Source organism: Hemicordylus capensis, chromosome 1 (genome assembly GCF_027244095.1).
Source record: "Hemicordylus capensis ecotype Gifberg chromosome 1, rHemCap1.1.pri, whole genome shotgun sequence".
In the NCBI taxonomy this organism is placed as follows: Eukaryota; Metazoa; Chordata; class Lepidosauria; order Squamata; family Cordylidae; genus Hemicordylus; species Hemicordylus capensis.
The window spans coordinates 20,118,602-20,143,017 of NC_069657.1; the positions used below are offsets into that span (position 1 = coordinate 20,118,602).

A 24,416-nucleotide genomic window follows, 5' to 3' on the forward strand; every position below is an offset into this window, starting at 1 on the left:
AATGCATTAGGCATGAGAGCAAGCTCTAATTCATTCATTCTTATATCAAGTTAATTGTGATATTTCTGCCACTACTGAGTATCATAAGCCTTTATATGTTATGTTTACTGAATTCCTTGACAATGATCTATCTTATCTTACCTATTTCTGTGAACTCAAGAGGTTCTCCGAAAAGCAGTTTGTGTTCCAGCCAGATTAATTGTGGGTGAGAAGGAAAAATGGATTTTAAGATAAATGAGTCTAATTGTATTACTGTCATGTTTGCAAAATCTATGCAATATTTCTGCTAGTTGAATTTGATGTAAACTGAAAGCTACTAATCAAATGGTCTAAGGTTCAAAAAAATTTTTAATTTGACTCATCCACCAGCCCTGCTTTGCCTTCACAGCAGCTGAATCTTAAAATCCCAGACATGAGATTTAATGAAAGGAATTTTGTTTTGCCAATCCTGCAAGTGGCAAGGAGTTCCAAAGCATCGGTTTGCAATTCACCTTGGAAATTTCCCAGCTAAAAGGGATTAGTCTGGGGCAGTAGATGGCTGACTCCCTCACACATGACCGAATATCATGTGACTTTGGTGAGGATCCTGGGGTTTCCATGGCTACTATTTTGTTCTTAATCCAGCTAACTTACTTCCTTTTGAGTCTACAGAAGACCAAGAACATGATTGCTTGCAAGCTGTGGACTGCATCTATGTCAAGCCATCCTGATCTTAAAGATGAACTGTACACAGATGGAGGCAGCTTCATGTAAGATGGACAACGTAAGCTGGCTATGGAGAAGTGACTGACCATGCTCTTTCTCCAGGTATCTCAGTCAGCACAGCTTGCAGAGCTCATCACCTTCAAGGTAATTTTTACACAACTCATGGGGCCACTTGGAAAGAAAGAAGATTTTAACAGTGGGAAACAAGGAAGTAAAATATGGGACACAGATATCAGAACTCTAGACTGCTGTTACACTACTAGAAGAGGTTGCAGTCATCCATAGCAGAGGTCACCAGAGGAAAATGACCCAGTGACAAAGGGTAATTGGATGGCAGATGCTGCAGTTAAAACTGCTGCTCCTTCTATTCCTGTTTCCAAGCATCTTTGATTCCTGTGCTAACTATCTTGGCACAACCCCCCCACATATTCAAAAAAAAAAAAAAAGGACATCGACTTTGCACCACAGCAGGGGGGCGCACTTAGAAGAGGATGGCTGGTAAAGAACAGCAGATGGATGTGGAATTATTGCAGAACCAATCCTTTGGTTTTTTTCCCTAGTCAATACAAAGACATTTTTTGTGCCTCTTGGATGTACCCTTTTGCAGAACATGTGGCAACAGCCTGTGTAATTTGTGTAGTAAACAATCCTGCTTTACCAAGGTATAGTATCTCACTGGACATACTGTGTGGGCTATCTTTTTCCTTGTCTCGAGAGGTTGTTTTCACTTTACAGAAATGTCAAACCCAAACTTGAATCCATCAGTGACTGGTTAATTATGAGGCTAAAGATGGAGAACTGGGACACCACAACTATCTATACGTTACTGACGATGAAGTCAGTTATACTGGATGGAGATTGATTGCCCTGACGAAGGACTGTAAGTATGATTGTCAGCCAACGTAGTGCAGTGGTTAGAGTGCTGGATTAAGACCGGGAAAACCCGAGTCCAAATCCTCATTCAGCCAAGACACTTGCTGGGCGACACAGAGCCTACAACTCAAATGATTTGGCCTGCCTCACAGGGTTGTTGTAAAGAGGAAAAACAGGATGCAGAAGAGAATGTGAGATGCCACATGGAAACTGGACTTTGTTAGCAGTGACTGTGATTGACCTGAAAGGCTTTAATGCCTCCTCAAAACCCCAAACTCATAAGGGGGGTGAAAAATGTGAATGCCTTTTTTCTTTTAGACTTTATTGCTTTGCTATTGCCCAGAATTGCTGTTTTGTTCTCGTGATCAAAAACCAGCCTACAACACAAGCCAGCCAGCCTCCAAGAAGCACCAGCCCCCACACATAGCCTCACGCCTGGCCACCAAGCCTCAAATGAAGACATCATCCCCTGTTCTGGTCTTCAGGGAAAGGGGGGGCCCAGGGCAAGCAGGAAAACAAAAATATAAATTGGAAAAAGAAAAAATGCCAAAAGACCAAATTGAAAATAGCCTCAGGTTTTATCCATCCTTTGTATTATTTGCCTTGAAAACTTGACTTTTCCTTTTGTGCTAACGGTTGGCACCCAGACACTTAGTCTCAGAATGCTGTCCCTACATGGGGGGGAGGGAATTGGCAACTCACTTGCCTGTCTTTCTCTCAAGTAAACAGGTTTGCAACCAACAGTGCCTTGAATTGTCTTTCCAAGAAGGATTGTTCCTCCCCAGATCGAAGGAATACCTGGATACATCATACCAGAGTAAAAAGAGCAGAACCCCCGGAGGACTGGAAAATTGAACATAAGGGGGCACTTAAATTTCGGATCAATAGGATCCAGAAGACACCGTGAAGAAAAAGAAGAACCTTAAATTTTATAATTAAAAGGTTCTTAAGGGGGGAGATGTGACATGGGCATAAGCCATGCCATTTTTGTATGCTAAGTAAATGTCTGACGCAAGTAGGTGCTTCTTCCTAGCATTAGGCCAGAGCTAGGAGCAGGAACCCCCTCCTTAGAAATGTGTGTTGGGCCTCACTGAGATAAGCCGTTGGCCGTTAATTAAAATCCAACAGCAACTGAAAGAGGCCCTAGCAGCCCCTAGTAGATAAGATAAGTGAGCATACCAAAGGAACTCATGTCATTAGAAATTGAGCTTGTAGAAACTCTTGTAAACCATACGGAATGGAATTTTCCTGAACTTTTCTGGAAGTATGTAAATCTTTCTATATCGTGATTGGATGAATGTAGATGCTGAGGGGTGGAGAAAAATCTTTATAAACTCTTGTTAGCCTGTAAGAGGCACGCTCCCTGGATCTTGGCCGAGAGGCACCAGGGACGTCCTCAGCGCTGTGTAATAAATAAACCTTTTTGTTTCCTTCACCATCCCGGACTCAGTGTTGATTTCTCAGGTAACATTATCAGGAAGCTAGAGGTCCTTGTTACTCACCCCTTCACCCGAAAACTGTGCATCAAGTTCACACTGCTCCCTAGGAGGTGTGTGTGCAGTCCTCAGAAGCCCAGCTGCATGCCCTTAGCCTTTGCAAATGTCCCTGGTGTTGTGGACCAGCTCAGCGGGGTTCTCCTCAAGAGGCATGTCAGGGTTGGAGGCCTGTGCCCGCAGGGACGTGCAGGCTCAGGAAGCTATTTGGGAAGATATAGTCTCCCTTGGTTGTGCTTTGGAAGTGCCAGAATGCCACGCTTCCCAGCAGGCAGAGGCAACAGAGTCTTCTGAGAGAGAAGGAGAGACTGCTTTTCTCACTGCTCAGGGTGTGAGTCGCTATGTTGGGGGAGCTGCGATGCACAGCCAGTTGACTCTGAATAGTGGTGCCCCAGCGAACAATTGGGATGCCTGGCCCTTTTCTGTTTCCCTTTCCCACTGACTGCACTAATCCACAGAGGGAAGGCCGGTAGTTGGGGTGGGAAGAAAATAGAGAAATCAACAGCACCATAGAACAAAAGAGACATCTGCTCTGGAGCAAGTCAGGGCAAAACCTGGAGGTCGAGGGGGCTGTCCCACCCACATGGCCTTCATAATCCTGAGGCAGGATTGGCCCTGCCTCAGAAGAGGTGGGAGGAGCAACCCAGCCTTGGACACACTTCCCCACTGAGGGAGAAAGCGACTGACATAATGAAGAACATTACTAAAAGTAATCCTACTGAAATTAAAAGAACATGTTAAGGAATGCCTAATGTCCTTTTAATTTCATTGATACTGCTTTGAGTAAGCCATTATACTATCAACCATTAACCATTAGATTGGACGCCTGAGGCTTAAAGGGGAGAAATCTACTCTGTTTGTGCTCAGATGCTTCTGTGTATAACTTTTAAAATGTACTACTTTCTAGGCAGCAGGAAAAGAGAGAGACACTAATAAGCATCATTAAAACATGCCACAACGTTATTAAAAGAAGAAGAGCCATGGCCAAAAGAGCTCATATCAGCTTCTCAGAGCTCTATTGTAGCCAGAGAACAGGCCCCAGAAAGCTGGGGAGAGGGCTGCTACTCAAGCCTGTGTTTCCTGAGTGAAGGAAGGAGAAAAAGAAGTAGATACAAGAACTAATCGGCATACTTTCTTTTCTCTGTCTCTACAACTGGACTGAATTTGGTTCAAATTGAGGTCCACAAGCTAGATCTCTTGCACCTCAAATGTTCCTGCGTCCGCCATCTTGAATCGAGGTGGATGTCACCATTACAAACTACACCACTGAGGTGTCCCTGTGTCACTCACTACAACTGTACCAAATTTGGTCCAAATTGATTAGACAGTCCTCAGGTTAGTGCATTTGTGCCTCAAAAATTCACACATCTTCCATCTTGAATCAGGGTCGATGACATCATCACAAACCACACCACTGAGGTGTCCTTGTGCGTCACTCACTGCAAGTGTACCAAATTTGGTTCAAATTGGTTAGACAGTCCACAAATTAGCCTGCTTGAGCCTCAGATGTTCACATGGCTGCCAACTTGAATTGGAGTGGATGATATTATCGCATACCACACCATTAGGGCATCCCTATGTGTCCCTACAGCTGTAAAAATTTGGTTCAAATTGGTTAGGCGGTTCACAAGTTAGCCTACTTGTGTCTCAAAGGTTTACGCATCTGCCATCTTGGACTGGGGTGGATGACATCATCACAAACTATGCCATTGAGGTGTCATTATGTGTCTCTACAACTGTACCCAATTTGGTTCATATTGGTCTACTCCAGGCGTTGCAAAGTTGATATTGGGGGAGACACGGACATACACACAGAATGCGTGATCTCATAAGCCAACTGGAAATAGGCTAATAAGGGCTCATATAGGTTTCCATCCCCTAATAGAGTTGAGTGGCTTTTGTTCTCAAGGGGATCATAAAGTAGAGTATGGGTCGCTTCATATGGTTAAAATGCATAATTCAGAGGGTTAAGGCTTACCATTTCAGTCAGATTGGCCTACCACTATTTCAAGAGACAGCATTGCTGATAACACCATTCTGAAGGAAATTAAATCAATCAGGAGAACTGTGAGGTTTGTGAGGAATTCCTGGGAAGAGAATCTGTAGTGTCTAAAGCAGTTATTTTTAATTATCATTGTTGTGTGTTAACTGAGCAAAGAGACACCTTTTCAAGTGGTGATCCTCTTATATTTAAGCAGGGGGAGAGCAACTGACCCTATCCAGCCCCAGCACAGCATCCCTTCAGTGGCTTTTGCTGGTATCTGCTTTATGTTTCTTTTTAGAATGCGAGCCCTTTGGAGACGGGACTATCTTATTTATGTATTTATTTTTCTTTGTAAACCGCTTTGAGAATTTTGGTTGAAGAGCGGTATATAAATAAATATCCATAGCAGCAGCAGTAGTCGTTGTGTGTATGTTTTTAAAGGAAAAGAAACGAAAAAATGAAGTACAGATTTAAAGAAAACACAAATTACCTGCTTCTTGTTGTGTCGTCATTCACTGCTGAATGATCATGAGGTGGGATCACATTTCCATGATTACTGAATCCACTAATTTCATTTAATTGTGTCTCCCCCCTGGGTGGGGGCGAGGTGGAATGTGACTTTATCTTAGTTGAAAGTATTTGTAGTTCTACCTTATGGTTTGAGCTCACATGAATATATTATTTGGCAGGTAATTTATAGAATTTCAGTCAAAACAGAACTTTGACTACTTTTACCATTTAGATCCTGATCAAGCTAAGTGAAGTGTTGCCAAGTGTGTAGTTTTAAAATATTCCTTAATAACTATGTGCTGTCAAAAGAAATGCTACTAAAGTGGGAGTGGTATTCTGTTCTGTGAGTCTGAAGATCAATTAAATGAAGATCAATTATAGCCCAGTTACTGAGGCTTATAATGCTATCTATCAGTCTGGAGAGGCATGGGTAGTAACATCTTTCAAATAAGGTTTAAGATACTACAGTTTCCTCCAAATAATCTTTATATATATTTCTCCAAGGCGTACCTGTCACCAATCCCATGTGTGGCAGCTCTCACAAGAGTTCGTGAACAGCTGCCTGGATAGCAACAGGGATGGGGGAGAAAATGGTGGTGGCGGCTGGCCGGCAGGCAGATAAAGTGTTGGAAATTCTCTGTGGTGAGAGAATCCCTTTCTCATTATAGCAGAGTGCACAGAGGCACAACACAGCAGAATTTGCTTAGGCCTGCGTGTATGCTGAGAATAAAGTAACTTGGAGCCAATTCATAGTTTCAAATCAATATATAAGGCATTTATTAAGGAACTCCATTCTAGATAGGAAAGTGAAGAGTTAGGATCTCTAATCTATCTATCTAGCTGGATGCAGATGGATTCTGCATCTTCTCTGCACATATGGTGCAGGGAGAGGAGCTTGCCATGTTGCAAGGTAGAAGGGCAGGTAGGGAAGAGAGAGAGGAAGGAAGTTAATCCCTAAGAGTACCAATCTACATTTCAAAGGAATAGTGTCAGAGCAGTGGAGAAGGCGTGACCAATGTCTTGACCCTCTAGCCCTCTGACTCACTACTCTGTCCTCCACTGTCTGAGACAAGAGACAGCGCAAAGTCCTTTAACTTCCAACACCCCCTCTCGATGTCTCGTGACTCAGTTCACAAGATTCATTTTCTCTCTCAGCTTTTCAAAGCGGGGTCTTGGTAGTGGCTTAGTGAGTATGTCTGCAAGCATTTCATTTGTTGGGCAGTAGATCAGCTTGATTAGTCCATCCTTTTGCAGACTTATTACTACATGGTACTTCACATCAATATGTTTGGTACGCCTCTTTACATCTTCTTGATTGGAGAGCTGAATGCAGCTTTGGTTGTCTTCATACACTGGTATGGGCTGTGGTACATGTGTACCTAGGTCCTTCAGCAGTTGACACAGCCATTGTATCTCGTGACTGCCCTGTGCAGCTGATACATATTCCGCTTCGGTGGTTGGTGATGCCACTATGTCTTGCTTTGTGCTTGACCAGCTTATGGCTCCATCTCCATAGAAAATTATGTGACCACTGGTGGATTTCCTTTCTGTTAGGTCTCCACCCAAGTCTTCACCTACGTATGCTTCTAGTTTTGGTTGACTGTTAGCTGGTAGCTTGAGCTTAAAGTGTGCAGTACCCTTTAGGTACCTAACAAGTCTCTTAATTGCATTGCAGTCTTTCTACAAAGTAAGCCAACTGCTGTACTAATATCTGGCCTAGTGAGTGTACTAATGTATAAAAGCTTACCCAATGCTTCACGATATTTATGGTTGTCAGATAGTGACTCAGTTTGATCTTCTTGCTTTATGTAGTTCACTTCCATTGGAGCTGGTGTAGGATTCGCATTTTCCAGTCTGAGCAGGTTTATCAAGTCTTTAATTTTCTGTTCTTGGTTGATGAGGAAACTTCCATCTTTAGCTCTTTGTACTTGAATGCCCAAGTAGTGTGCAATGTTGCCAAGTCGCTTGACTTCCACATCTCTGTTCAGATGATGCATTATTTCCTTGCTGTCATCTGGATTTTCATAGGCAAGAATCAAATCATCAACATACGCCAAAATGTAGGTCCACTTGCCATCTATGCATCTCGTGTATAGGCAGGGATCCGCATTGCTTCTTTTGAAGTTTGCTTGAAGCAGCATATCATTTAGTTTTATGTTCCATGCTCTGGCAGCCTGTTTTAAACCATAAATGCCCTTTTGCAGTTTGCATACATAGTCCTCTTTGCCTTTATCTAAGAAACATGGTGGTTGTTGCATGTAAATGTCCTCTTCTAGTTCACCATGCAAGAATGCAGTTTTCACGTCTAGGTGTTCAACATGCATTCCTTTGCTAGCAGCAATACTTAACAGAGTCCTTACTGTGGTATGTTCAACCACTGGTGCAAAGTTTTCATCATAATCTTCTCCATATTTCTGTGAATATCCTTTTGCTACTAATCTGGCTTTGTAGCGCTGAATCTCACCATCAGCATCATGTTTGAGTTTGAAAACCCATTTGCAGCCTATAACTTCCCTTCCTTGAGGTAACTTAGTAAGAGTCCAGGTTTTGTTTTTCTGTAGAGCCTCAAGCTTTTCAATTGCAGCTTGTTTCCACTTCTGGGCTTCTGGTTGTGGTAGTTGGGATATTTCCTCCCATGATGAAGGTTTTGGTTGTTCCACCATTCTTGCGAGGTAGGACAGTCTCGGGGCTGGAACACCTCTGTTTGAGCGCGTTGATCGCCTTACCTCACCCTCTGTGGTCTCTCCCATTATCTCAGGTGCGTCTGGTGGATCGCTGGGGGTCTCTGTGTCGACTGTGGTTGGATCTGGATCTGCTGTCTCCTCCTCCTCAATTCCTCTGAGATCAGGAAGCATAATCCAGTCATCGGGGTGTTTGGTCTAGTTGTTTGCTTGGTGTAGGCCCCCTCTGAAGATGTAGCTCTTTCATTCTCATCAAAATACACCGCTCTGCTTATAGTTATCTTGTTGGTGTCAGGATCCAGAATTCTGTAACATTTGGATTGTGCTGAGTAGCCTACAAAAATCCCTTTTGTGGCCCTAGCCCCAACTTAGTCCTTTTTTCCTTTGGGATGTATGAGTAAGCTGTGCTTCCAAAGACACGCAGATGCGTCATGGATGGCTTATGACCATGCCAAAGTTCATATGGTATTGTTCCTATAGGCTTTGTGTGCATTCTGTTTTGTATGTATGCAGCAGTCATGATGCCTTCTCCCCAGAGTTTCTGTGGGAGGTGTGCGTCAGCAAGCATGCATCTTACCATGTCCAGTAGACTTCTGTTCTTTCTTTCTGAGATTCCATTTTGGGATGGGCTGTAAGCTACCGTGGTTTGATGCACGATTCCATGTTCTCTCAGGTACTGCTGTGTGGTGCTGGACATATATTCTCCTCCATTGTCTGTGTGCAGGATCTTTGGCTTCCAGCCAAATTTGTTGCTTGCCATGGCCACGTAGTCCTGGAGTTTCTCGAGCATCTGTGATTTCTCCTTTAGTAGAAACACAACTGAATATTGTGAGAAATCTTCTGTGATTGTTAAAAAATATTTTTGATTACCTATGGTTGCTGGTAGTGGTCCAGATATATCGCTGTGGATCAGCTCTAGGGGTCTTCTGGTCTTCCTTTCACTCTGCTTAGGAAATGGCTTGTTAACTTCTTTGGACTCAAGACAACAAACACAGTTAATTACAATGTCACATGGTACAAAATCAATGCCATTAGCTAATCCCTTTTCCTTCATGTTCTGGATTGACTCACAGCTCCTGTGTCCTAGGCGTCTATGCCACAGTTGCAAGCAGTTTTCATGGCATGACTTAGCAAGGTTCACTTCATTAGGCTGGTATGCCTCAGGTTTAGACTGGGCTTGTCTTTCTCTGTCTGTCTTTGATACAGGTTGCTACTGCACACTATAAAGGCCTTTGCATTTAGAGCCTACAAGGCAAACTTCTCCATTCTGGGTAACAACACATTGTCCATTTTTAATATACAGTTCACAGCCTTGTTTCTCAGCTTGGATATTGAAATCAAGGAGCTTGAGAAGTCAGGGATATACAAAACATCTTTAAGAAAAAATGGTTTAACAGATCCATCCAGTAATTCCTTCACCTTTCTTCTTGGCTTTAATTGTAGTATTATTGCCAAAATAAACAGTCTCTTCAGGAATATCAAACAGTTCAGTATAGAAACCTAAATTATTTGAAATATGGACTGAAGAACCAGTATCAAAAATGAACTTTTCATCGCTTTGCATCAGGCAAAAATTAAAACTCTTGTTTGAATATCTTTCTGTATGCCTAAACTCCTCATTTAAATTCCTTTCAGTAAAATCAGTTCTTCTTATCTGATCTTGGGACAGTTCGCAATCTTGTGGCCAAATTGGTTACACAGAAAACATCTAAAGGCATTAGTCCCAGTTGGCCTCATTTCAGGAGCAGTCTCCCTGCTGGCGGTCATGTGACCTCTCTCTCTGGATTGAGTTTCCTTGGCAACAAAGCCAGACCTCTTTGTATGTAAATGTGGGGGCCCCATGCGATTTCCTCTTGAAGCATTCCCTCCTCACCTTGGGTTTCCTCTGGAATGATCAATCAAAGTTACTTGCCAATTCACTTTCACAGCGACAATTCAAAATTTTCCTTCTATTTGCCTCAGAAGATAATGTTTCCACTGCTTTCTCAAAGCTTAGAGTGGTGTGGGTTTCCAATTGGCCGATTATACTACTATAGCTGGGGGGCATGCTTAGGAACAGAGCTTCCAGCTTCTGACTCTCTGTAAATTCCTCCCCTGCTACTTTAAATTGAAAAAAGAAATCTTCCAGAAATCCCACAAATGTGGCAAAACAGTCCCCATCTTTATACTGGAGATCCTGCATTTTCTTTCTCAGGTTAAAGGTGTATGCCCACCCCTTCTTCATATGCAAGGAATCTAGCTTGCTTAGCATTTCCCTTGAGGTTCCAAGATCACATATGGTGTAAAGGTAATTTTTACTCACAGAAGCTGCGATCAAAGCTCCAGCTTTAGAATCCTTGAGTAGCCATTTTTCTTTGGCAGTCTTCTCAGCAGCTGTGGTTCCATCTGCGGGTGGGGGTGTGTGTCTTCCTCAGTAACTTTTTCGAGTCCTTCAGCTTTCAGTGCAAGCCTCAATCTGGTTTTCCATTCCAAATAGTTGTCTGCGTTCAGGATAGTCAGCCTGAGTTTTCCCTCTAGGTAAGTAGCCATCCTCACTGGCTCCAAAAAGCAGTTGCTGCAGGTTAGCAATTCAAAGTGTCCACACTAGATCTCACTGGATCTCCTGGAATAAACCTAACTCTCTGGTTGCAGTACACGCAGCTCAAAATACTGGGCCCATAACCTGTTGGAAATTCTCTGTGGTGAGAGAATCCCTTTCTCATTATAGCAGAGTGCACAGAGGCACAACACAGCAGAATTTGCTTAGGCATGCGTGTATGCTGAGAGTAAAGTAACTTGGAGCCAATTCATAGTTTCAAATCAATATATAAGGCATTTATTAAGGAACTCCATTCTAGATAGGAAAGTGAAGAGTTAGGATCTCTAATCTATTTATCTAGCTGGATGCAGATGGATTCTGCATCTTCTCTGCACACATGGTGCAGGGAGAGGAGCTTGCCATGTTGCAAGGTAGACGGGCAGGTAGGGAAGAGAGAGAGGAAGGAAGTTAATCCCTAAAAGTACCAATCTACATTTCAAAGGGATAGTGTCAGAGCACTGGAGAAGGGGTGACCAATGTCTTGACCCTCTAGCCCTCTGACTCAGTAGTCTGTCCTCCACTGTCTGAGACAAGAGACAGTGCAAAGTCCTTTAACTTCCAACAGAAAGCACCAGCCAGGCTGGTGGGCAGGGAAGGAAAGGGGACTGGGAGGGGGAGAACGGACTGGAACTGAAGGTGGGGGGAATGAAGATGGGGAGGAGAGACAGGGAGAACTAGGGGTGCAGATGCTCTGCGCCGGATCAGTTAGTACTGATTAAAATCAGCAGTTTTTCAATAGAAAGGAAAATTTATTCACCAATTGCAGAGGGAATACTCCTACTAAAGAACCCTTCCTTATGTCTCAATTCCATTAATACAATTAAGATGCGGGAGTTATTTCAGCATTCTAACATTATAAACCCTGGATATTCTCTTGGTGATAAAATCTAAATTGTCGACCCAATCTGCCACAAACTAGGGGACACCACCTTTTCAAATCTAGTGCAGAAAGTGGCTAAGATGCAACAGTTTAAAAATGGACCTTTAAACTCTAGAAAACAAGTGTTGGCTCCTGGCTACTGTTCACTGGATACTGCAGTCCCAATCGACCTGTAGAATCTCCTTGGTGCTGCTTCCACTGCGGCCATCTCTGGTGAGGTTTATTGCATTCCCGGTGAAGGGAGGGCCCCTTCTGCTGGAAGCAGAGCCCATGGGGCTAAAGATTTGCACAGGGACATCGGGAAAACACGCGACTTCCCCCCAGCGCTCTTTCCATGGCTGCGGTGGTGGTGTATGAACTTACGAGGGGATGCAAGGAGGTGGCAATGGGTTGTGGAAGAGAACTCAAGGTAGGTATGAATGCTTATGAGGAAGCACAAGCTGGTGGCAAGGTAGCAGGAGTCCTTACAAGCTCTATGAGGCAGTGGTGAATGAACTTGTGAAGGCACATATTTCAGCATTGAGGTGGCAACTGTACTTACCAAGGAATGCAAGGCAGAGGCCGGATTACTGGGACCGGATTACTGGGACCGGATTACTGGGCAAGGTAGCAGGAGTCCTTACAAGCTCTATGAGGCAGTGGTGAATGAACTTGTGAAGGCACATATTTCAGCATTGAGGTGGCAACTGTACTTACCAAGGAATGCAAGGCAGAGGCCGGATTACTGGGACCGGATTACTGGGACCGGATTACTGGGCAAGGTAGCAGGAGTCCTTACAAGCTCTGTGAGGCAGTGGTGAATGAACTTGTGAAGGCACATATTTCAGCATTGAGGTGGCAACTGTACTTACCAAGGAATGCAAGGCAGAGGCCGGATTACTGGGACCGGATTACTGGGACCGGATTACTGGGCAAGGTAGCAGGAGTCCTTACAAGCTCTATGAGGCAGTGGTGAATGAACTTGTGAAGGCACATATTTCAGCATTGAGGTGGCAACTGTACTTACCAAGGAATGCAAGGCAGAGGCTGGATTACTGGGACCTTGCAGTGGCATATAAGGTGGTGGCAGAATGCCTTTGAACACAGAGGTTTTACATCAGAGGTATACTGTCTAAGAATGAGAAGACTCCACTTAAAACAGCCTGGGTAAGTTCTTCCCCATAGTGTCTAATCAGATTTTCCTTAAAGCACCTACAAACGAGGCTCCATGAACCCTCACTTTGCCTTGGTCTTTCAGCTCGACATTGGGCTGGGGAAGGATGCATCAAGGCAGACACTGAACAGGTGTAGTTTCCCTAATCACTTCCTAGAGATGCCCCTGATGAATTTCTGCCCGATGCACCTCTGATCACGGCAAAGTGTGAGTGCATGGAGCCTCATTTCTAAAGCCTCATCATATACCAGACTGTACAAAGTATTTACAGCTTATATGGCATGGAAGTTAAGATAAGGCACCTTAACTTGCCATTTCTGTTCTTTTTAAAGCACGAGTGAAAACATAACACATCTTAAACCAAAGGTTTTTGGGATTACTCAATTCACATATTATGTTCAATGCATGTACAATAGCACAATTCTCAGCTGCACTCTGTATTTGAGAGAGCTTGTATACTGGTTCGCTTTTAAAATGAATGCATGTGCAGCCATTCACACAAAGACAGGTACATCTATATAGACACCTATACAACATAACGTCTGAACAGGGCTTATGTTACTAAAATGTATATCCTATTGCTTGTCTGTTGCGTCTAGTGCCTCAGTGAAATGCTGCTAATTTGTCAATGTGCCTTGAGGCCATGTGTGCTTTTCCCTGGTCATGCACTGTAAAGGTAAAGTGTGCCATCAAATCTATTTCAACTCCTGGTGCCCACAAAGCTCTGTGGTTTTCTTTGGTAGAATACAGGAGGGGTTTTACCATTGCCTCCTCCCACGCAGTTTGAGATGATGGATGCCTTTCAGCATCTTCCTATATCGCTGCTGCTCAATATAGTACCAGCGGGGATTCAAACCAGCAACCTCATGCTTGCTAGGCAAGCATTTCCCCACTCTGCCACCCACGGGGATAACTAAAGAACCTCATTTTCACTAGTTATCAGCATTTTCTATGTCAAGGGCAAAGTCTGTGAGTGTACCAGAACTCAAACTTCCAGAACAATTCCATCCTCTGCATAGCGACAGTCACACTTACTATTTGCAAAGGTGTTCTGCCTCCATAATCAGTCTGTTCCATGTCTACACCAGCCAGATGCCAAGCCTTCAGTCCACCCACATCTCCTTTAGCAGAGAGGCTGGAAACAGGGATTTAAAAAGAAGAAGAACTACTGTATGGTGCTCTCTTAACTAGCACCAAAACCTTTTCTGAGCTTGTGCTCCAAGTTTATTCACTGGCCAAGGAAAAGCTGAAGGGAACTCAAGATGGGGCCTTTATGCAACTGCACTGAGGGAGTGGAACTCCTTTTCCTGTGAGGCCTACCAAGCTCCCTCTGCTATGGCTTTTTGGAAAATATATTTTAAAAACCCTCTTTCATTGGGCTTATGAAAGTGCAGGAGTAAGGAAGCTTGGCCCTCCAGCTGTTGCTGAACTACAATTCCCATAATTCCCAACCATAATAAACTAGCTGGGGATGATGGGAGTTTAAAAAAACAACTGAAGAGCCGAAGTTGTCTACCTGTCTTACTGTAAAGGTTTTTCCTGCCTCATCACTCTACTTCTCAGATGTCTGCTGTGTTTTTGGCCCATATTTTCTGGATTTTGCTTTTTGACTTTTTAAAAAATGATTTATGATTATTTTATATTGTATAACACTTTGAATGCCCTTTAAAAAAAGAAGAATGGTGGTATCCTTTAAAAAACAACACCACCACAAACAAATAGAAGTGAGCCATGCAAATTACCCTAGAATACATATCAGGCAGTATAAAAATATGATAAATAAATAAATAAACATAAATAGAATGGCTGCATGCAACAGACATGAAACCAAAGAATAGCAGAAGTGCCACTGAGGAGAACCTTTTGCTTTACTTCTTTCCAAGCAGTAAAGCAAAGGGTTCTTCTCATTAGCACGTCTGCTAACTGGTTCTTACATCATTTATTATTCATTCATTCATTCATTCAATTTCTATACCACTCTTCCAAAAATGGCTCAGGGTGGTTTACACAGAGAAATAACAAATTAATAAGATCATCAAATTTAGAGGATATTTCAAAACTCATTTCCCCCAAAAACTGTCATAAATTTAACGTAAAAAATTAAACAGAAAAACACACTCCCACACCCCCATTGCTGGGAATGTTTTCTATTGCAAAAGAGAGAGACGTCTGCTGACCCAAACATCTCTGAAGCTGTACAAACATAATGAGAAAAAAATGTGTCATCTAGCAACGCTAGTGTATAGAAGGCACGTCACTGAGAATGGAAAAAGCCATGTATCCAAAGGACACAATATCACAATGGAATCGCTGGAGCACACCAGGTTATAGGTAAAATGTGCGTTGGTCACTCTCTCTTAGCCTAACCTACTTCACAGCATTGTTGTGGGGATAAAATGGAAGAGGGATACTATGTGCACCCCTCTGAATTATTTGGAGGAAAGTCAAATTATACATGTGAGAAATAACTCTAGCATAGATTTAAGTTTTTCCTTACAGGCAAAGCTTGGTTCCAGCATCCTCTAGTTCTTCCCTGGAAAGATGAGCTCCTGTTTGCCGAAGTAGTTGAATCACTTCCATGTGTCTTGGGGGGGGGGGGAATAAGTAAGATTCAAAAACATTGTAATGTAATTACTGACAAACTCACAATTAAGAGATCTTCTTTTTTTAATGGACCTATCTGAGATATGAGTTGACCAGTTGGTCTTCTTCCATACTCGCTTCTTACAACTGCCAACTTGCAACTTGGCTAAGGGAAACTAACATGAGGAAGGGGAAAGGTTTTTTTAACAGCTCTGGTCATTGTGGTATATAGGCCATATAGGAAGAATTTAAACGCTTGACATAAGCTTCGCCATTTTGTTGGAGTCTGCTACAAAATCTAAAGTATGCTGCAAAAACCTTTCACCCTTTGGTAGATGTTTTTCTCCTGTTAGCAGAATCATATTTAGCATTAGGCTTGTGCCCGAAACGTTTCGGAGGCCATTGTAAAGGCCTCCGAAATGTTTCAGCACTGGGGCGGGATACGGTGCTTCGGCAACGGCGCGGGGTAGTACTTTAAGGGTGGGGGAGGGTGTACTCACACACACACCCCCGCCGCGTGGCGCATGCGCGCTCGCAACTTCCGGCCACTTCCGGCTGACGGGGGGAACGGGGCGGCAGGGAGGAACGCTGCCGCCCCGAGGGGCTTTAAATTTGCAGAGCGCCGGCGGGGGAAACACGGTGGGGGGGTGAGTACACCCTCCCCCGCCCTTAAAGTACTACCCCCGCCGGTGCCGAAGACCATTCGGGCACATCCCTATTTAGCATGGAAACCGCAAGTGCTGAGGGAACTAGATAAGACTGGCCCAGACCGGCCAACTGCTTGCACGCATATCTTGTAACCTATTCCCAAGAAACATGAACTTTGGCTAACCACGAGTTATGACATATACCTGCCTTTCTTGTGTAATTGTTTTCTTAAGAATGACTTAATGTATAAATGTGTTGCCTTGTTGCCAAGCAGCACCTTTGATATTTAAGGGCAAATAAAAGCTTGATCTTAAGTCCTCTCGCCTGGGCTGACTATTGGGCTCTATCCGCCTAGGAACGAACCTCCCCTATTGGGGTCAGGGGTACCCCAATACTTCAATTGAGCATTCAGTATCTTTCCTTCATTTTCTACCTGAATTCGATGGCATTCATCAGTGGAGTGACGCCATATCTATCTTTAGCATAAACACTTGCTCCACTCTTCAGTAGATACTCAACTAGCTGTAAGTGGCCTTCTCTTGAGGCAACATGAAGTGGGGTACACCCATCATAATCTTCACAGTTCAAGTTTCCACCCTGCAAGAGAGAAATATACCCCACCTGCTCAAGAGGAGAGAGAGATTGCAATTCTAGGGCAAAGATTTCAATACAAGTGGCCCTTGTTATCCGCGGGGGTTCTGTTCTCGCCAATTTCCACTGATAATGAAACTGCGGATAACAAGACCTTAAGTCAAGGACAACTGGGGGATTAGGTTCCTGCAGGGCAAAAAAGGGCAAAAAGGCAATAAAAAGACAGAAAGTAGAGAAATAATGTGCCGTGCCATGCTCTGCAGGTCTCTAAGCAATGCCCCACCCCAAACCCCAACTCCACAATTTTACCACAAAAACTCATTGGGAATTTGACTCTGTTCTGCAAAATGGTGGCCGGAAATGATCTCGGAGGTCATTAGGGTCAATTGAAAGAGGAGGACACCCTTCCCACCACTTTAAAATAGTAATTAAAACTAAAAATTGTGGATGCCAGATCTACCAATTAGGGATGTGCATAAAACCGGTTCTCCTGGTTCGGTTCGGGTCCGAACCGGGTCCGGACCGGACCGGGGTGGTTCGGTTTTGGTTTTGCCAGACCACCCCCCCGGTCCGGTTCGGTTTCGAACCGGTTCGGATCCGAACCGAACCAGTTCGGATCACAAAAAGTGGCTGGTTTTGAAGGGGACATTGTGTTCTACCTGCCACCCAAATTTCAAGTCGATTGGACCTTCCTCTGATTTTTTACAAATTTTTTTCAAAAAATAAATTTTTGCCCATAACTCACAATGTGGAGCCCTTAGGGGCAAAAAAGCTGGGGTGGGTGGTAGCCACCCATGGGTGTCCTCCACCCCAAAAATTCCAAGGCAATTGGTGGCTCCTAGTATTATTGGTGAATTTCTGAAGAAAATTTTTTTTCCATTGGCTAGAATGGGGGTTTGGGGCTGCCCCAGACCCACCTCTGTGGGGTGGCAGCACCCCCAAAGTGGGTCCTGGGCCATGGCAAAATGCCCTCAGTCCCTCCCAGCAATCCCCGTAGAGATAGGAGTGATGGTTCTGTTGTTTTTCTGAGGTATTCTGAGTGTAGATTCTATGATAGCTTATGAGATTTCCAATGAGACACCATGAATCCACTCTCATTTGCTATCACAGAATCCACACTCACTCAGAACACCTCAGAAAAACAACAGAACCATCACTCCTATCTCTACGGGGATTGCTGGGAGGGACTGAGGGCATTTTTGCCATGGCCCCGGACCCACTTTGGCGGTGCTGCCACCCCACAGAGGCGGGTCTGGGGCAGCCCCGAACCCCCATTCTAGCCAATGGAAAAAAAAATTTTTCTTCAGAAATTCACCAATAATACTAGGAGCAACCCAACAATTGCCACCCCATCTTTTTGGCGCCTCTCTCTGGGCGCCCTAACACGTAACACCTAGTCAGTCCATCTTAATGCCTACCTACTACCACCACTCCTATCCAAGCAAGTAAGAGGAGGACACTCAGAGAGACAACACCCACTCTCTGATCTAACAAAAAGGCCACTGCTGTGCTGCCTGCCAGCACAGCAGCAGCAGCGGAGCAGCACACTAAGCACAAGAGCAGCACACACAGAGAAGAAGCAGGAGGCGGAGCAGCAGAGCAGCAGACCTGCCGCTCTGCATGATGGGTGACGTGATGCCCAAAGAAACCACCGCCTCACTCAGTGCCTGCCACTGACTAGGCCCGACAGACAGAAGCCAGCCAACCTGCTCTGCTCTGCTCTGATGCTCCCCATGGATGATGCACACACACCCTACATCTGCATCCCAATGACCAGACCAGACCAAGTGCGCAGAGTCAGCACAGGCCAGCAGCCACCAGCCCAGCAACAACAACAGCTACTACTGCTACCACCACAACCAGTATTGCCGCTACAATAACATTCCCAGTCCAGTCACGCGCGCCACAGCCTGAGCCTAGCACACAGCCAACAGCTGCTGCCAGCCAGTTCCTGGCAAGCCCAGCCAACATGAGGAGGAGAGAGCTAACAAGTAGACGGCGCACGCACATCACCAACCCATCACGACGGCGCAACTGCAAGGGGAGAGGGCACAATTACAGGCCGGAGGAGGAGGAGGAGGAGGAGGAGGAGGAGGAGGAGGAGGAGGAGGAGGAGGCGGGCGAGGCAATCCTAGCACAGATTTGAAAGTTTAAAATCCACCAGGACATCTTCTAGAATCTAGACTTCTGTTTTTTCTACCACCAGCTGTAGTGTCTAGTTAGTCAGTGTGCTGTGCAGCTGAGCTGAGCTGAGCTGAGCTGCATGTGAGGAAGGGTGATTGTAGCTAGTTCTTTAGTTTCAGCAGACTGAGCATTGAGCATGGGCAGTGGCCTTGGGAAGCAACACAATTACACGACACTCACCTGCTGCTGCTGGTTCTAGAAGTTGCCTCTTCTCATCTTCACCTCTTCGTGTGTGTGTGTGTGTGTGTGCAGTGAGTGCATGCCTTTTGCCTTGCTGGAAAGAAATGCTTCTCTGGTCCACCACCACATATCTGCTCAAGGACACAGAGGCCCAAGGCAGAGGTGGTGGCACCAGTGTGAGTGCATGTGTGCTGGTGGTGTTTGCCACCACAGGTGTTTTGTGTGTGTATGTGTGCGCTGCTAGCTAGGAGGGGGGAGGGAGGCAGGGAGGGAGGCTGGGAGGCAGGGGGGAGGAAAGGGGAGGGGGAGAGGGATGTAGAGGGGATTGAAGGGGGGAGGGTCCGGCTCAGAGTTGGTCAGCCACATATTTGTGCACACACGTGCTCACGTGTGTGCTTCGGTGGGAGAGACCAGACTCTCATCATCTGCCAGACCGGGGTTGGGGGCAGGTGAGGCGGTGGTGGGCTGGAAGGGAGGGAGGATGGAAGGTGGTGAAGAGGAAGGGGAGAGGATGAGAGGGGAAGGATGGAGGGAGGCATGGGGGGGAGGAAAAAAAACATGTAGACAGACACACACCACACTACACACAGAAAGCATCCACACACAGAGACAGTGCTAGGCATCCATTCACACAGACAGACAGACAGACAGACAGACAGACACACAACAGGAAGAGACAGACTGAGCCTGCACCACACACACACACACAGACCCAATTCCCCCCCTGCACAGTTATCAATCAATATGTTGTGTTGGCAGCCAGTTCATTGCTATTCTGATGGTTTTGGGTTTTTTGCCATCAGCCAACATCAACAGTGACCACAATCAAGATGAACATAAGATGATAATAATTCATTCGTTTCATTTCAAAAAATCACCCAATCATTTTCTCCATGTAAACCAAGCCCCCCACACATGATTTCTGGTGACATTTTCAATAAAATCAATTCATTTGGCATTCATCATTTTGTTCTCCCTTTGTCACCTTTTTTTCTTTCTTTTGCATAATTTTGAGGCTTGATTTTGACATGGGGTTTTTAAAGAAAAAATTATTTACATGTTTATTTACATACAGTATTTACATATCTACACTGCATTTTTGAACGTATACCCGCCGCTGCCGCTAAGTCTAGTACTCCGTGGGCTGTGCTACTTTGGGGGGGGTGTGCCGTGCCCACGCCAGGTCCCCAAATGCTGACAGGTGGATAGATAAAGGGCCTGTGCTGGTCAGCATTGGGTTTCTTTTTAGGTGGGCGTGGGCATTGTAAACATCTGGCCAGTCGCAGCACTACAACTACTACTACAACTGCATCTCTGTGTGGGCACACTACACGCTGCGACTGGCTGGCACGGCTCAGCATCTGTCACGTCAGCTCAGCTAGAGATGGAAGGGGGGAGGGTAGGGATAAGCACAGAGTTCGAGCCAGGCAGGTGACCAACCATGGGGCAACCCACGGTAATCACTCGCCCATCTCAAACTGCAGCTTGGGGTAGCCCAACAGGGGGAGGTTCACCTTAAGGAAGACCAGCTGCTCCACCAGACCAGGGTCCAAGCGGGAGCGAGAGGGTGTCACCACGTCCCCGGCACGTGAAAACACCCGCTCGCTCTGGACACTGGTTGGGGGGCAGGAGAGGAGGCGCACAGCCACCACCGCCAGGTCCGGCCAGACTTGGCGGCGGCTCGCCCAGAACTGTGCGCAGTCCACGCCGTCTCCCTCCACAGGCTCCTCCAAGTACTGCGCAACGCATTGCTCAGCACTGGAGGGGGGCCTGGCAGGTCAAGCCTCCCGCATACCAGGCATGGCGCCATAGCAGAACCGCTGAAACCACTGGGCGGATCTCGAGTCGGTAGCAAATGGCTGCTGCGATGGCGCCGCCTGGGATGCCACGCTGCTGGACTGGGAAGAGGGAGGGGAAGGGGAAGCTGACGCCGGCTGGCCGCCCATGCTGCTGCTGGGTGCGGGTTGGGCCGCGAGGGCTGCCCCCGCACCACTACCAACACCCTGGTCTCTGCGGGCCCTAGCGGCCTCCTCCTCCCTAACCTTCTCGACCAGGATGCCCTTCCACCTGGGCAAGTCGTCGGCACTCACGGCATTGCCCTTGAGGGCTGGGTGACAGAGACAAGCGAGGACATACTCCTCCCTGTCTCCCAGCACATCAACGAGCCGCTTGTCAACCCCAGACCTCAGCCTCCCAGCCAGAGCACAACCCTCTGGCGTGGTCAGAGAGATATGGAGTCCACCCATCAGCTTCTCGAGACCAACAGCTGTGGGCAGCGCCTGGCTCAAGGGAGTGGTGTCGCCACACAAGCCCTTCGTGGCAAGCTGGAAGGGCTCGAGTGCCGACACCGCCTCGGACATCTGCTTCCACTCTGCGTTCGAGAAGTCGCAGACATCCAAGGACTCGTCCCTCGCCAGGGCGACAAGGGCTCTCTCCTGCTCCAACAGGCGCTGGAACAGGAGGAAGGTGGAGTTCCACCGCGTCTCCACATCCGTAGGGATGAGATGGCGAGGAAGGCCAAGGTCATCCTGCTTCTGGCGAAGCAGTCTCCTGGACTTCTCGCTGCGGTGGAAGTGGGCGGCCAGCTTGCGGGACTTATCCACAAGCGTGGCCGTGGCAGCAACAGCACCTGCGATGGGGCGGGCCCCCTTCTCCTGGGACGCCCTCAGCTCCTTAAGGCCAAGGGCGTCCCTGACGGTCAGATGGAGCGTGTGTGCCATACACTGTATGTTCACAAAGTCCATGACTGTCTCGACAGCGGCGGTAACGTTGGCTCCATTGTCGGTGACAATGAAGCCGCGGGAGAGGTGTGGACACCCGCCAATCCACTCCTCTATCTGGCAGTCGAGTACGGCCGCCACCTCCTCCGCGGTGTGCCTCGTGTCCATCGCCTCCACGTGCAGGACGGCCCACCTGTGCCGTAGTGCATCGGGAGCCGCGCCGGACCCGGAAGCATCGCCCGCGGAGGTCCCCTCACTCTCCGGTCCCCACCAGTGGGCAGTGAGGGCCAGGAAAGAAGCGTGCATCCCACTGACACTGGTCCAGAGGTCAGTCGTGAAATGCACGCTTGTCCCGGCCGGAGCTGCACGCAGCTCGGCCGACACGAGCTCCCTGCACCGGCGGTACAGGGAGGGGACCACGTTCCGGCTGAACGTCGTCCTTGAGGGGATGACGTATTCGGGAGCCAGGTATTGGAGAATCCGGCGGAAGCCATTGTTCTCGACCACCTGAAACGGCTGGTCATCGGTGGAAATCATCTCCCCTATGAGGCGGGTGAGGTGATGATGGTCCACGCGAACAATATGCTGGCTGCCCGAGGACTGCGTCCACCGCTGGACGGGCAGTGTAGCCTGCCTGCTGGCTGGCACACTGCCGCTGCCCGCCCTAGTGGCAGATGCACAAGGCGCACTAGTGCTGCCAGCCTGTCCCCTGAGACCTGGGTGGTGACGCTCTAGGTGTCTCCACATAGGCGTCGTACCCAGGTGCGCAGGGTCCCTTCCACGGCTGACAAGCATCCTGCAGTGGACACAGCGGGCGTGGAATGGGGCATCTTGAGGGACCTCAAAATGCACCCATGCACCACTGCCCTTGGCCTCCTGCGCCCTGGGCGCCGTCCTAGGCCGTTTCTCGCAGGGTGGCTGCAGTCCTGGGGGGGGGGGCGGCCGCCGCTGCCTGCCCACTGCTGCCACCCAACCCGCCCCTTCCGCCCTCCACAGCGGAGGAAGGGCCCGGCTCAACTGGCATCGGAGAGGCAGGCCTCTCCTCCACCACCTCGCCAGACCGCTCCCCACCAGAGTGTCGGGCTTCACGAGGGGGGGCCCCACTGAGCGGTGAAAGGATGGGGGAAGGGGCCCCAGAGGGAGGGAGAACCTGGCTGCATCGCTGCCAGCCGCACGGTCCTCACCGCCCTCTACCTGCTCTTCCAACTCCACAGTCTCCTCCACCTCAACAACTGGCGGTAGCTCAGCAGCACCTGGTGCCGCCGGCGAGGAGGGACCCGCCACAGCCCTAACAGTGCCTCTGCCTCTGCCGCGATTGGCGGCAGCAGGCGTGGGGAACTGAATCCTGCGCACCAAAGATGGGGCCGGAGCAAAGAATTCTCCAATGGGGAGAACTGGGGTGTCCTCAGGCTCCCCGCGTCCTCTCCCTCCCCGTGCCGCAGGCGCACCCCGCACCTGGCCTCTCCCACCTCTGCCTGCCAGCCTTGAGCGAGCCCTGCCCGCCACACGGCGCTCAGACATGCTGCTAGGTCAGAAGGAGGGAGACTTTAGGAGGAAGGCCAGACAGGGTCAAAAAAATAATTTGGAGGGGCTTAGGGGCCAAAAAAAAGGCAGCTGATTTGGAGGCGGCGGGGGGAAGTTTGTTTTCAAAAAAGGAAGCCAATTGGGGGGAAAGGAAGACTTTTTGATATGGGGGGGGAAGCCAATCGAAGTGAGGGGGAGGGTGTCCTTTTTGAATTTGGGAGTCAACCACCAAGCCAATTGGGGAGATGGGCCTGGGAGGGTTTTTTTTTAGAAAAATAGGGGGTTAAAGGGTGGAACCCCGGTGTGGGAGGGTGGCACGGGCAGTTGGGTGGAGTAGTTGTGGTGTGGGTGGCAAGTTTTTAGCTTTTTTTGGGGGGGAGAGTGGATGGGGGGAGGGCACAGCACCTACCGGGGGTGGGGGAGGGATGCAGTCAACGCTTGGGAACCTGCAGATCAAAGGAGGAAACCCTTATTTAGTGAACTGGAACACAAAGTGTGGGTTCTGGGGGGTGGTTCTCAAGTAATGCTCCTGTGGGGGGAGCATCAAACTCAATGCAGCCTATTTAGTGACTCTAAATTGCACACAACCAAAACCAGAACCCAGTCACACCAACACAGAGGTTGAACCCACCCACTCTGTGACTCTGCCTGCCCAATGCCATGGCAAGCAAGCAGCAGCAAACACTTGATGGCAGCCTCATGGATTGAACATCATGATCATCATCATACGTGTGTATTGGCCCAGCATGTAGTGGCAGCATCAGAGCCCAGCCAGGACCCCACTCAGACTGCCCCAGAGGCAAGGAAGCACTCTGGCATGGCATGGGCCCAGCATGTAGTGGCAGCATCGCATCAGAACCCTGGACCCCACTCAGACTGCCCCAGAGGCAAGGAAGCACTCTGGAAGGCACCTGTTCAAAAACCACCTGCAAGACGCATGCAATGCAACGCAACACACAGCAGCAATTTCTTTACTGGGCATGGGCATGAAGACACAAGTTTTACAACAGTACATCTCCTCTCCAAGGTTCCCTCCCTCCTCCCCACACCCAAATGCATTTCAGAATAGGGGTGTCCCTATTTAAAACCGCCAGCTAGGGAGAGAAAGGGGCAACAAAAGGTGCACAAT

General features: G+C 47.6%; 1 protein-coding gene across 4 annotated transcripts in view; it reads right to left on the reverse strand.

Moving 5' to 3' along the window:
- LOC128339443 (60 kDa lysophospholipase-like) overlaps positions 1 to 24,416 on the reverse strand; it is a 64,132-nt gene that overhangs the window by 9,215 nt on the left and 30,501 nt on the right. For all 4 annotated transcript variants that reach the window (XM_053283375.1, XM_053283376.1, XM_053283378.1 and 1 more), the window contains exons 12-14: positions 16,522 to 16,685; positions 15,355 to 15,441; positions 13,893 to 13,992 (exon numbers count right to left, since the gene is read on the reverse strand). In XM_053283375.1, the coding sequence (XP_053139350.1) occupies positions 13,893 to 13,992; positions 15,355 to 15,441; positions 16,522 to 16,685 (351 nt within the window). The remainder of the gene's footprint in view (positions 1 to 13,892; positions 13,993 to 15,354; positions 15,442 to 16,521; positions 16,686 to 24,416) is intronic.